The sequence below is a fragment of the Pecten maximus genome, chromosome 3, assembly GCF_902652985.1.
Source record: "Pecten maximus chromosome 3, xPecMax1.1, whole genome shotgun sequence".
NCBI lineage: Eukaryota > Metazoa > Mollusca > Bivalvia > Pectinida > Pectinidae > Pecten > Pecten maximus.
The window spans coordinates 23,692,247-23,707,293 of record NC_047017.1 but is presented as its reverse complement, the minus strand read 5'-3'; the positions used below and the strand labels follow the sequence as shown (position 1 = coordinate 23,707,293).

Genomic DNA, 15,047 nt, shown 5'->3' with positions numbered 1-15,047 from the left:
TAAAAATTTAATATTAAAACATCTTTTATAACATTTCAAAATATCTCACAAAAACAATCTGCTATAATTTATATTTTTGAAAGTAATATGTATAGTTTTTTTGTCAAACGTATCTTCGGAGCTTGAAATAAAAATCCCTATTTCCGGTCGCAAGGAATGTTTACATTCGCTACTGAGGCTCTGTCCGCAAAATACACTGCTGACTCGATACATCAAGCTCATTTAGCACGATGAGTGAAGAACAGCCCGATCAAACCGTTGAAAAGACTAAGTAAGGGAATGGATTTGGTTAGACTGGTAAAATGTACACTAGTAACTAGAATAAATGTTGGTTGGAACCCCCTCAAACTGTCAATTTTAAATGGTTTTGAAATGGTACAAGGAACCCACATGCACGAATATGTATATATTTTACCACAGGGATATTGAACTGCAATTGTTTGAGGAGCATAGTATTGTATAAACAGAATCATTTTACTGGCACAACTTGTGGGCTATACACTATATATACAGTAAGATGTGGGGCAAAACAGGGGGGGGGGGGGGGGGGGGCTTCAAATTGCATTTACAGTGATAATCATTTTCTAACACGATGTGGTGTTCAGGCCTCCATATAAATCCATTAAGGTACATGTCCACACTTCTGACATAAAATCTCCGTTCAGATTTATTTTACCTGTAAACCCAGGGCTTCTTACGAAGCGACTACGGTAATCACACCTGGTCGTATATGCCCAGGGCTATTTGAGACAACACTCTCAGTGAATCCTATTGTAACACCGTCATGCTTGACCGCAGACACCTTTCCGACTTCCAAACAGGTTTTGCTGGTGAGGTACTGCATTGGGTATTTAACGAAACTGAAACACGTTGTTACGTAAGATTCCATTGAAAATATATGTTGTACCCGCAATGGACCCCAGGTTACCTTGCACTTTTACAATCCAAGGACATACCATCTATGTATTTCACCTATACATTGCCCAATATTAGCAAATCCAATGGCAAAATTTATTTCCTTTCAAAAAAATCCAGAGCCATTTCTGGAACTAGCATCATTATATAAATAAGACAACTTGTTTATCAATTTGTCTGAAAGGTACTGCTATCAATATTTTACCTGAGTATTGATTATAGATACCAAGAAATCATTGACACGTGTACCTACCCCCTCTGAATTGGTCTGTTGATACATAGGGTAGGTGAGTTTGCAACACTGAAAGTCAAACACTAAGATGTATTTTTAGATTTCAAGCATAGGAGTACCTTTGTAAATGCCATATGGTTATCCATAGAAAAGTATAATTTCGTACCTGTTACCTGTTTTGAGATAGATTTTTCTGAAGTTTCTACTTATTATCGCAATGAACGAACCAATAATTTGGTTTATTAGGAAGAGTTGGTAGGCATTTGTGAATACAAGAGTGTTCCATTTTCAAAAGAAACACAGGTAAAACCATAGCTAATCTCGCAAACACCCTGGTGTTTGTACAAACTATTTCAATAGCAAATGATATTTACTGGAGGTCTGGTCATGAACCTTAAATGATAAAATTATGAAGATGCGAAATGTTGGAAGTAAAAGATACCATAATACTAGATAATGTTTTGACATCTAACCACAAACAATTAAGAGAAGGAAACAAAAAGAAAACAATCTTATGTGCTGTTTGGAGTTCTAAAACAATCTGATCATGATGGAAGAAAAAAGGATGGGAGATTGGGTGTGGACACCAAAGTATTAGAAGAGTTGTTAAAGATATTTGATTAGCAAAGCACAGATGAAAAAAATGGCTCGAAAAATTTATAAGAATGGGAAAGAAACCAGATACAAACACAGCCACAGAGGGAAACTGACCTATTCTAATCTGTCAACTATTCAGATTTTATTAAAAAGAAAATTTCCAAGAACACCAGATATGAAAGAAATTACAAAAAGAGGCGAAGAGGAAAGCAAATTTAAAAACAGATGAATATGTATATTGAGTCAATGGACCTCCCTGAAAGAGGAAAATTGTGTATATTCCTTTTAGATATGTCAGTTAAAAGAAAAAACTGTTTTTTTTCCTTCCTACTTTTTTATCAATATATTACACTTTAAAGATATTATTTTAAAACAATCTCATGCCATTTTAACCAGAAGGATTATTGTGAGCTTAACTTTTCGGAATGAAATACATGTACTAATGATAAACTTTATTATCTTAATTTAGACATGATTACAGAGGCATATGTTCCGTTTGCATCAATTATAATATCATATCGTAATACAGGTATACCTTTAATTTATAGAAAGAAGCTATCATATGTATGCCTAACACTCAGCGAAAACTTCTACTCTATGTATATCTCCCCCATAAAGTCTTCACTTTGCCTCAATAACCAAAATTAATGGTCTTTGCTCCAACAAATCTTCTTAGTCTCCTGTTACTTACATTCTGAGTGGTCACAGTACTAGATCTGTCAAAGAATGACTTACATGTATGCTCGCCAACTTGTTTAAATTTCCATGTGTGGGGAAGGGAAGATGTTATGTTCAGAATTGCAAGCCTACAATAAATACATACAGGATTTTAATTTGATTTAAGTCAATCCATGGATTTCACCAGCAGTTTTGTACAAATCCTGTTTTATAAGGTATTTCATTGATCTTTTATACAGACCGGGTGCTGAGAAATGGCTGGATGCATACCACGACCCTGTTGCATCCCTATATACCCTGACACAGTGTGTGGCATTGTCAGACATACAGGCCGACGGGGACTGGAAACTGGTGATTGCTGATCTTGGTACAGGATCTTACGACATGAAACTCAAAGTTTATAAAGGTGATTATCAATACTTAAGGTGAAAATTAAAAACAAGATAAAAGAAATCTTATAAATATGTATCGCATAATGTGCATATTATTAACTTCGGGAAATAATGCATGTAACTCTTGTTTTGTTGTTGGAAAGACATTCACATTGTTTCAAATTAAAACCTATTATGCTGTTACATGTTAAAAAAATATATGCACTTATATTCTTAAGGAACAAACTTGATGAGTGAAAATGCCATTATTGACCTGCCCACTGGGGTTGTGACATTCTACATGGATATCCTGGAACCAAGGATGCCAGGTACTTATATCAGTGTTTAGATCAAAGATAAACAGTTATTAAGTTACAATTGATGTAACACCAGGTATTCATCTCTTATACTGAACCCTAACAACAGCAGATTGTCAAAAACAGCTAGTTCTATGATAGCAAATTGTCTATCCATTACACCTACCATACAGATCATGAGATGTACTTACTGTTTAGAATTTGTCTCCAGGGATTTATCTTGTTATCTGACTTACGCTACAAATGGGAATTGCATTTGAGGAAAAACTGTTCTGGATATTTGTGTACAACTAGTCTAAAACATTAACAAAATTTGATGTCCACTACCTCAGCAAACAAAGTTGTACACTTTTACATTATAAATGGTTCACCTTTACCAAAGTTTGTTCTTAATCTACATTGACAGTGGTAAGAGTGAATGTGATAGTTTTGCTTTAGTGAATTCAGTGAAATCATAATTCTGAGACATAATATCAGATATACATATACACTGATATGTGTGTGATACTGTTTTTCTTTAATTTCCAGCTATAGCTGTTGCATCTGGCCCCTATATTTACATCTACAAAAATTTGAGGCCTTACTTCAAATTCACATTGCCTACATTGGATGTAAACACTGTGGAACTGGACCTCTGGACACAGGTCAAGGAGGTTAGATTTTATTGCTAAAAATGTTCATTAATTCCAATCATTACATAGTGAAGCCTGTTGGGTTATGTTAACAGGGGGAATGCACATACTAAATGGATACTCTCCTTTCATTTTGTCTCCTGATATTGTCCATATCTCCCTAATAGAATACCAGGTTTTCCATGAAAGTTCACAAATTGATATATCTGTACTCTCAAGGTCAAGGCCCGTTCTGAAGCTCCTAAGATTATTCCTTTAGTAACAGCAAGAAAAAAATACTTTTCCTCAATATTTTTGTATGAATTTTCTTACTGTTCATATAAAAGGAGTACCAAATTTTACTTTTATGAAGAACCTTGTCAAATGTGAAGTGGTTAAATTAACTTAACTTAATATAAAGTCAAATATCAATATATTATAGATAATAGGAATAACCATGGCGCATTGTCCACTGTCCATATATTATGACCACATATGTATTTACATTGAAGATCACAGTGGGGGTCAAAGACTAAATGGTAAATTTAACTATCGTAATATCCTGTACATGTATCCATAAAATTCTAACTTTATAACCTGTGCTACAAAATATTTTCTTTTTTTGATTTCAGGAAAAAATCAATGTTTTTGTTTTGAGAGAAATGCTTGAGGGTATGAGGTAAGTATATTTAACATTGAAGTCTGTTGTTTGGTAGTAATATAAGAGTAATGTTAAAATCTTTCATTTTTTCCAAACAATTTGACATGATAACTCTTTGCAATGATTTAAATTTATGTAAGAAACATTCATATAAACATGTATATGTATAATCAGAAAAAATATGACAAGAGGAGCAAACTCTTGTTTGTTGTTTTAAAACTGTCAAAGTGAAGATATGTAAAATGCTTGATTTATAAATTTAATTTCCTGGTTATTTATTTCAAAAATATACTGTTATCTCCCTTTGTTATGCCCCCGCCATATGGGAGGGGCCATATAGTGTTACCCATGTCTGTAGCATTCCGTCCTATCATGAACCATCATAAAAACCTTACTTTTTCTCCTTGTGTAGCATTGCTTTGAATTCCTGTTACTTCAACTGAAGTATCAACTAACATCCCAGGTCTGTAAGCATAAACAATTTCTTTTTACAGAGCGGAGGGTACAGTGTTGACGGTGCGGTCACTCCGGTTCCTCCAGATGACAGACATTGGTGACATGGAAGCATTTGCCAATCTGTATAAACACATGCCAATGAGGAGACAGGCAAGTCCACAGAGGCTACAACATCTAAATCTAAATGACATCTAAATTGAGATAAAATTTGTTGAAATGTGTATCAGATATTTGTTCCATTCTTTGCCAGGTATTGACCGTAGGCTGATGGTTTTTCTCCAGGTACTCTGGCTTTCCTCCACCTCAAAAACCTGGCACGCCCTTAAGTGACCCTGGCTGTTAACAGGACGTTAAACCAATTGAACCATAAACCAAACCATTCTTTGCATTCCAAATAATTTTAATATTAAATTTTGACTGAAAACAGTCTCTGTGGTATGAGAAAAATCTAGCTAGTAGATGGCAGTGTCAAACTTCAGATAATAGTTGATATGAAAAATAACCATATGCTAACCAATGATTGTAATGTTTCAATAAAATGATACTCCTTCAGACCGTCATCAGCTGTTTGAGCACCATGAAGAAGTCCATGGCAGATGAGGATGCCATTTGCTGCTTGGTCCTGGGTACAGAGAACAAGGCTGTGTATGTTCTGGATCCTGAGGCCTTCACTGTCCTCACTACAGTAAGTAACATATCATTAGGCAGGACATTCTATTTCATATGAATATATCTTTAATACACAAGAGTTAAATTCATGAAAATAAAATAACTGACAAGACTAAATAAAGAAGGTCAATAACTATATTAAATTAACTCTCCAATAATTTTTCAGTAGATATCTCTTACACATGTTCAGCCAGGTATTAGCTCTTAAATGAAGTCTGCTACAGCAAAGTGTAGATTATCTAGGGTTTATGTTAAAAAATGCTTTAGTCCAGGTCATTAAAATATTCTATTTGAAACCACACCTGACCTCGTACAGTATAGGTCACAAAGGTCAAAGTCACTTAATCAAGTTCACACACCTGACCTCATGATCAGTATACATGTAAGTCAGTGACAATCATACAACTGTGTTCTGCCATTGATAAAGGTCATACATATGACCACATTAAGTCACTGAGGTCACAATCATGATAGTATAACTGTATTTGACAATTGATTAAATTTTATGGTCAACAATGACACTGTGGGTCTTGAGAGGAAGTTTTCCTCCAGAAATTTGTTCTAATATTTCACAAATTTTTATTTCCATGCCAAAATGTTTAGCCACTGGATGATGATATATATAGACAAGTTTATCTTGTAGACTGACCAGTTTAGCCATTGGTGGATACTATATATAGATAAGTTTATCTTGTAGATTGACCTGCCCAGTGTACCTGTGTTCCTCAGTGTTACTGGCCTGTATGATGTGGAGTACAGGATCGTAGTGGCATGTCGTAATGGCTGTATCTACACTCTCAAGAGGTACTCTATGTTCATGTTCAATATCCATGGATTTGGATGAAAGAAAATTTTATGACTGTTTACATTCAAATAAAGTACAAATTACTTCATGTTGATATACATGGTTTAGAAGTTGTAGTGACATTTTCAAATGAATCGCTAGATACTACAGTACTACAGAAGTATGACAAAATTGAGTTTGCAAACTTTAATTCTATACTGTATGATCTTACAATACAACCCTTCTATTAATGGATTTACCTGATTTTGTTGATAGGCCAATTTTGGCAAAACATTTCATGCTGAAAGATATTGGTTTAATGTTTCTTTTCATAATATTTCATTAATTTCTGCTGCCATTAGAGAAATCAAAATTTATTTACGACATGAAATTATGCAACATGATTTTGGCAATACAAATTTCATATGTCAAGGAATACAGTGCTGTGGGAAATTTGGTTTTGTTGTTAATTTTTATTTCTTTTAGTGTCATGCACATTTTGTACAGGAAACTCTAGATACTGGTGTATTTCTTTTTCATTGAAATCCAACACTGAAAAAAAGTTGAAAATACAAATAATTTATTGTAGAACTAAATTTCACGAACCTCAATTACTACTATGTACACTACTGAGATACAGGCATTAAAGTAAGTTTGTTTAACATTCTAGTCTCCTTGTGTAACAGGGTCAGTCGGTACCCTAATACACAGGTCACATCATCAGAAGGCATGGAGACTAAAGTAAGATATTTTAATATGAATTATATATTTGTGTAACAGGGGGACGTCAGATGTGTCAAAGAACTGTATAGAATTGAATTCACAGCCAGTTGGCCTGGAACGAATTAACAAGACTATTTATGTCGGCACAATGGATGAAATGGTTCACTGTTACACTTCAAAGGTAAGTTTCAGGAAACAGATTGATATAAGTTGCTACATCTTATTTCTGGATCCTATTCATTTGTACTGTAATATGTGTTGTTATGAACTTAATTCTCAATGAAGTAAAGTTTATATAAAAGGTAAATCTATATGTTCCTGACCTCTCGGTTGATAAAGTGTAGCTTCTTACCTTTCATCTATACAAAGGTAATTAAGTCCAAGTGTTCTCTGTTTTCCCTTTTACTTTGATATAAATATTTGTGACAATTTAGATTTCAGTGTTAGAAAAATTCTGTTAACATTGACATAACCCCACTTTTCTCCTTTTTGCTTTCCATCAGGGTAAAAAGTTGTGGACAGTAAAGATGCCAGCCGCAATTACGACCATGGAAACAATGGATTACAAATCGCGTGGGTTTAAGGCGGTCATTGTGGCTCTCAACAACTGTAAGGTCCACATCTACAAGGAGAAGTACCTAGTTAATGTAATCAGTACTGATGACGTGGTCACTGGACTTAAGTTTGGCCGCTTTGGTCGGGAGGACGGCACACTGGTCATGACCACAAGAGGTTTGTAATCACAGATTGAAACTCCTAGGGTCCATTCTATATCACTACATGTATTTTATTCTTTATCATTATCAGTAGTTATTTAACATTAACATGATCTTTCAGGTAAAGATTTAGCTTATAGTTGGGAATTTAACTGAATACAATAATAACCTTATTTCTGGTTCTGTATGTATGTTCTCTTGTATGAATACTGATAACATCATTCATCCACCACATAAAAACAAAACTAAATTTAAGAATATATTTACTGTATGTTTACATATTTTAGGAGTAATATTATTTTCACACTTTTCGCATTAGAAGCATTGCGCTACAATACCTGGTACTACTGTGATAATAAGTTTCTATATACTGACTCTAAAGCAAAAACCAAGGATGCATGCATCAATTCATCATCGTGAAGATATGATGATAAGCTAAAATTTTAATATGCCAAGATGAGTACATGTACATTTAAAGTATAAACAATAATAAACTGTTGTACAGGTGGAGGACTGGTGCTGAAGATCCTCCGTAGAAATGCCACGTTTGAGGAGAAGGATATATCAGCTGGACCTCCTGTAGCCCAGAATACAAGACTCAACGTACCAAAGAAGACCAAGCTGTTCGTGGATCAGACGATGAGAGAGCGTGATAACGCTGTCAGTAAGTGTGTCTTGGTTTATACCTCGTAAAGAATGGACTAGAGGATGGATGACATTTTCAGTATGTGAGAAAATAATCAGACATGGGTATATTCCTTAGACAGGGATATCTCACCACTGTGCAAGAGGTTAAGGTTACCAGCACTCAGCAAGCCTCATGTTGACCAGCCAAACTCTTACACTCGGGTTGAGATATCCATGTCCACAGAACAGACCCATGTAAGATTCTATGCTTCAATGGTACATTTGCAGTTATTTGATAGTACAATGTAAAAGTAGTTGGACATATAGGTATTAACAAATCTTAATTTTTATGTCATCTTTTCATATCTATTACCAGGTACACAATCATATTTTAATCTGTTAGCAGATGTACGACACTGGTAACTGAATGATTATAAACCAAACTTAGTGGCAGAATATTTGACCATGTAAATTTTGGAAACTGACTTAAATATCAAATCCTATATCCCCCCCCCCCCCCCCCCCCCCCTGTTCTAACCAAAGACTTTTTGCTCAGCAATGCACAGGACATTCCAGAGAGACCTTTACCTCCTGCGGTTAAATACAGCGCGGGAGTACGTCAAGTCCCTGGAGAACAGTATGAATCCAGTATCAGCAGACCCCACGGAACCCCTGAAACTCAACGCCCAGGTAAACATCCCTGATAGTACACATTTCTACAGTTTTGTGTTCAGTTGTATCACACATAGTCGATTGAGATTTCAATAAATCGTATCTTTAGATATGCTTTACGTTATGAATGTAAAAGCTGGAAAATAATGTTAGAATTGTCAGAAGATAACATCACATTTTGCAAAGTTTTTAGCAAATTTATAGCTTGAAAAGATCTCCCTTTAAATAACAGCAGCAATGTAGGTTACTATCATCCTCAACAGGAGTTTTATCTGTAAATGTTCATCAGAAAGCTCAGTAATTTACAGGCTTGTAACAACAATATTATATCAATGTTGTTTGATTATTATGTTAATATTGGAGTTTGCCAGAACTACCGATAACAAGTTTTATTATGTACTCATTGTTCTTCATTGTGTTACAGAGATTTTTTATCTGATGTTTGTTTTTGATTGAAGGTTCAAGGGATTGGTCCTACATTTAAATTAACAGTTAATTTACAAAATACGTCCCTAAGTCATCCGTCCACCAACCTCCTCATCACCTTCCAGTACGATGACAGACTGTATACACTGAAGAAGTCACTCATAGAGGTACCGCAGTTATACTGAGAGTATATGTTAGTGAGTCAAATAAGATATCATAGAGGTACCGCAGTTATACCGAGAGTATATGTTAGTGAGTCAAACAAGATATCATAGAGGTACCACAGTTATACCGAGAGTATATGTTAGTGAGTCAAACAAGATATCATAGAGGTACCGCAGTTATACTGAGAGTATATGTTAGTGAGTCAAACAAGATACCATAGAGGTACCACAATTATACCGAGAGTATATGTTAGTGAGTCAATCAAACAAGATACCATAGAGGTACCACAGTTATACCGAGAGTATATGTTAGTGAGTCAATCAAGATATCATAGAGGTACCACAGTTATACTGAGAGTATATGTTAGTGAGTCAATCAAACAAGATATCATAGAGGTACCGCAGTTATACCGAGAGTATATGTTAGTGAGTCAAACAAGATACCATAGAGATATCACAGTTATACCGAGAGTATATGTTAGTGAGTCAATCAAACAAGATATCATAGAGGTACTGCAGTTAAACTGAGAGTATATGTTAGTGAGTCAAACAAGATACCATAGAGGTACCGCAGTTATACTGAGAGTATATGTTAGTGAGTCAAACAAGATATCATAGAGGTACCACAGTTATACCGAGAGTATATGTTAGTGAGTCAATCAAACAAGATACCATAGAGGTACCACAGTTATACCAAGAGTATATGTTAGTGAGTCAAACAAGATACCATAGAGGTACCACAGTTATACTGAGAGTATATGTTAGTGAGTCAATCAAACAAGATATCATAGAGGTACCGCAGTTATACCGAGAGTATATGTTAGTGAGTCAAACAAGATATCATAGAGGTACCACAGTTATACTAACTAGATGGTATTTAGATCTTCCTTCTGGTACAAGGCTTCAATCCAATTACTGTCTAGTTTCAATGCACTTGATTCATATATAAATGACAACACTTAATCACATATCTAGTGTGTTTTTAGATTTAGCAAAAATAGCTGTATTATAAATTGACATTTGTTGTGGTGATATCTTGTTTTTTCATTATGATTGTGTCATGTATTCCTTGAGGAAGGTGAAAGAGAAGCGCAGAATTCTTTTTTTTCTTGATAGTGCAGCTTTCAAGTCTTCAGTTGTGAAATGATTTGTTGATCAAGCACAATATTTTGTCTACTGCCAATGTAAGTCCTGTGATATCTTGCCCTAGGTTTAAATTCATACCATCAGAACTGTAAGTTAACCTATCACTACATGATGAGGTAGAAGTTTTGGTTTTTGATTATGTATGTGTTTACTGTAACAGGTGCCCATGCTTGTGCCTGGCCTTAGCTACGCCTTCGAGACGTTTGTAGAATGTTTGAATGACAAAGGAGTATCTGATAATTTGAAGGTAAGTACAGTAGGTCATTTTTAAGGTCACTGTCAAGTTTAATTTAGGGCCTTCTGAACTCTGGCTGTGGACCTCTATACTCTGTCAAATATTTACTGTCAAATTAATTCCTAATGTCATCCATCATATAATTTTTTTTTGCCGTTTTTCATTTAAAGTCAAATATTTACTGTCAAATTAATTCCGAATGTCATCCATCATATAATTTTTGTTGTTGCCATTTTTCATTTAAAATTGAATATTGATTCATTTAAGTTCATTCTCAATTGTATCTATAGTAGTCCAGAATGTACCTAAACTTTAGTAAAATCCTTTTTTGTTTGCTATTTTTGTAATGTATTATAATCCCACTTATTTTTTCTCCTCCAGGTATTTGTATTGAAAGAAGGGAAGAGTATACCTATAATTACTGGTGTGATCAGTATGCCAGTCAGCGAGTCTTTGGTGGTGGCTTAGATCTTCTACAGCGTCACATGTAAACCTGGTGGTGGCTTAGGTCTTCTACATTGTCACATGTAAACCTGGAAATTATAACAGTGACGAAAATCCAAATAGACGAAAATCCCAATGTAGAATCAGCCCATAACTACCTGGACACTTTAAAAAAGAATATGGGTTGTTCTCTCAACTGGAAAGTGTACGGTGGGTTGTATTTGTCACCTCAAGCAGTGAATGTTTACTAATGAACAATTCAGGGACATTTTTCAGCAAAAAAGAATGATTGTTGAAAGTGTCTGAAGTGAATGTCTCCAAGTTAATGAACAGACAAGACATAAGGTTACTCTTTAAATGTACAAGCTTGTGAATAACACGGAACAGATTCTATTTATAATTTCGAGATCTATAAGGCAAAAATATTTTGTCTTGAACTAGAAAAGAAATTTCAACCATTGTAAATCATCCAGGTCTTGTTTTACCATATTGTAATGCACATTTCTTGTTACCTGTATCTGTAATGGTGTAAATTGATGTATTTATTGTGTACTGATGGATGTTATTAATACCAACATGTATGGCTGCCTTGCATGTGTTTCTATTCAGGTATTTCATATTAATTTCCATGAGATACTGCATTTTTTGCCTGAAAGTTTGCCGTCCATTATATTCTCTAGAAAGTTTACAGGTCATAAGATTCTCTAAAAGGGTATAAGTTTACCTTTACCGTCCATACAGATACACCTGATGAAATTTTATTTCATCATGGTCCAGTTTTTGCAAAAACAACCTTGTATTACAGAAGCATTATTGATATGCATATTATACGTTAAAATTATAAAATCTTCTTCTTTTTTTCCTCTTTTTTTTCCAGCCTGAAAACTTTTTAAAAACTTTTTTTTTATTAAAGATTTTTCAGTCTCATAAACTTATTTTGGAAGCAGTGTGTATGTTTTATATCAGAATGGGGTTATATGAACCTGTGTTACATGTATGAAAGCACACTTCATGTGAGTCATAACCAGTCATGGCCTTACTGCCAAATAATATGGTTATACACTATATAAATCTGTATTTTATCAGACTTATATGTTTAAAGTCAACATCTTCGTCTTTGTTAATTTATTTTTAAATGTTGGTTTCATAGTATTCAGTGAGATGAGATTTGCATATCAGTGTCTTGTGTTGTATTTTCCACAAACTTTATACACATCACACATTTGTTAAATGATACTGATTGTCTGTGATACGCTGGTGTATATACAACTTTGTAATAAAGTTGAAAATTTTAAAACATGTTTGGTTTTAGCTTATTAACATTATGTATCATTTAAAATCTTGTTAGGTGAAGGCTGTAGAGAAATCAGAAGTTATTGGGTTCAGAAGTTTGAAACACCAACTCACCAACAATATGTTAGTTCTATATAAGGTTCTGTTGTTATTAAAATTTGTCTTAAACAATTTTGATAAAGCAGACTGATAGACCATGCCACCATATAATCTAACCTATGAAAGATGGACGTACATATAACAATATGTCAGGCAAGTCTAATAGAAAAGTCATGAAAATGATGTGAAATCTATTGTAAATATTTTATTTTTAAAAGACATAACTGAAAGGGTAAAACAATTATTTAAAGAACAAGTTACAGATGATTAAAGACATTAGCATCATATAAAATAGACACACAAAATAAACAAGTCAACAAGTGGGTACAACGAATGTGGTAATGCTAGAGAATGTTAAAATGTCTAGATGATTGATGCAGCACACACTCTCTCCCACTCGGCTTACATACCTAGCGACTCTACATACCATAGTACCCATCGACTGCTATCACAAACTACATGTATATAATGACGAGATTCTCTTTAAATAGAACACAACAGGCATATAACATCACTCTGTGGTAAGGTGCTGTGTTACAGATCCCAGACTTTTACTAAATGATTTCTGTGACAAGGTGCTGAGTCGTATGTCTCAAGTCACAGCAAGATGTAAATAACCGCTAAAACTCCACAAATTGTAACAATAATCTCCGGCTTTAGTGCCAAATCTTGAAGTCTGTGACAAGGTACAAGTCACATATCTCTGGTCACAGCAAGATATATAACAGCTAAAACTCCACAAACTCCTAACAATAATCTTCGGCTTAAGTGCCAAATCTCTAGATGTTTGAGACAGATACAAGTCACATATCTCTGGTAACAGCAAGACGTTGATAACCATTAAATTTCCACAAACTCCTAACAAGGATCTTGGGCATCCCCAAGATGTACCGTATATAAATGTAGTGCTAAACAAGAGGCCCAGAGGGCCTGTATCGCTCACCTGGATTTCATGAGATATGAAACAAGAATGATGATTAAGTATATTTGTCACTGGTATTGCTATGTCAATATATCATAGGCATTTTATATGGGTACGTGAGGATTTGATGTCAAAAAATGCATTAATCCACGAAATAAAATTAACTTTTGGCACAACCCCATAGGGATGCTACCACACAAATGTGAGTGATATCCATTTTAGTTTCAGAAAAGAAGTTGTTTAAACCAATTGACCCCTTTTGACCCCGCCTTCTGCACCCCAGGGGGAGTGGGGGTCAGTTCCTTCCTTTATAAAATTTTGAATCCCTAGCCAAAAGGATGCTACCAGGCAAATATGAGCGATATATCTTGCTTAGTTTCAGAGAAGAAGTTGTTCATATCAATTCAGCCAAATTGACCCCTCTTGGCCCTGCCCCTCAGGCCCCCGGGGGGTCAGCCTCACCATTTGTACAATTTTGAATGCCCACCCAATAGTGATGCTACCAGGCAAATATGAGCAATATCCATTGCTTGGTTTCAGAGAAGAAGTCGCTAATATCAATATAGCCCAATTGACCACATTTGGCCCCGCCCCTCAGGCCCCTGGGGGGTCAACCCCATCATTTGTACAATTTTGAATCCCCACCCCATAATGATGCTACCAGGTAAATATGAGCGATAGCCATTGCTTGGTTTTAGAGAAGAAGTCGTTTATATCAATATAGCCAGATTGACCACATTTGGCCCCGCCCCTCAGGCCCCTGGGGGGTCAGCCCCATCATTTGTACAATTTTGAATCCCCACCCCATAGTGATGCTACCAGGCAAATATGAGTGATAGCCATTGCTTGGTTTCAGAGAAGAAGTCGTTCATATCAATTCAGCCAAATTGACCCCTTTTGGCCCTGCCCCTCAGGCCCCCGGGGGGTCAGCCTCACCATTTGTACAATTTTGAATGCCCACCCAATAGTGATGCTACCAGGCAAATATGAGCAATATCCATTGCTTGGTTTCAGAGAAGAAGTTGCTAATATCAATATAGCCCAATTGACCACATTTGGCCCCGCCCCTCAGGCCCCTGGGGGGTCAGTCCCATCATTTGTACAATTTTGAATCCCCACCCCATAATGATGCTACCAGGTAAATATGAGCGATAGCCATTGCTTGGTTTTAGAGAAGAAGTCGTTTATATCAATATAGCCAGATTGACCACATTTGGCCCCGCCCCTCAGGCCCCTGGGGGGTCAGCCCCATCATTTGTACAATTTTGAATCCCCACCCCATAGTGATG

General features: G+C 35.4%; 1 protein-coding gene across 2 annotated transcripts; it reads left to right on the top strand.

The window, feature by feature from the left end:
• Window positions 1-132: 132 nt before the first annotated feature.
• LOC117323631 (Bardet-Biedl syndrome 1 protein homolog) lies at window positions 133-12,743 on the top strand. 2 transcript variants are annotated; one of them, XM_033878956.1, is made up of 16 exons: window positions 133-271; window positions 2,662-2,828; window positions 3,033-3,122; window positions 3,639-3,763; window positions 4,354-4,400; window positions 4,877-4,988; window positions 5,392-5,523; window positions 6,205-6,311; window positions 7,072-7,195; window positions 7,518-7,746; window positions 8,236-8,394; window positions 8,914-9,047; window positions 9,488-9,622; window positions 10,926-11,012; window positions 11,382-11,456; window positions 11,497-12,743. In XM_033878956.1, the coding sequence occupies exons 1-16, from the start codon at window positions 231-233 to the stop codon at window positions 11,506-11,508; spliced, it is 1,776 nt and encodes a 591-aa protein (XP_033734847.1). In that variant the 5' UTR covers window positions 133-230; the 3' UTR covers window positions 11,509-12,743. The 2 variants fall into 2 exon arrangements, with proteins under 2 accessions (XP_033734847.1, XP_033734846.1); XM_033878955.1 differs by having other exon boundaries at window positions 11,382-12,743.
• The last annotated feature ends 2,304 nt before the right edge of the window (window positions 12,744-15,047 follow it).

Coding starts and splice junctions, on each gene's coding strand:
- LOC117323631 (XM_033878956.1), top strand. CDS start 231: ATGAGTGAAGAACAGCCCGATCAAACCGTTGAAAAGACTAA. Junction 3,764..4,353: donor TCTGGACACAGGTCAAGGAG/GTTAGATTTTAT, acceptor TTTTGATTTCAG/GAAAAAATCAATGTTTTTGT. Junction 9,623..10,925: donor TGAAGAAGTCACTCATAGAG/GTACCGCAGTTA, acceptor TTACTGTAACAG/GTGCCCATGCTTGTGCCTGG.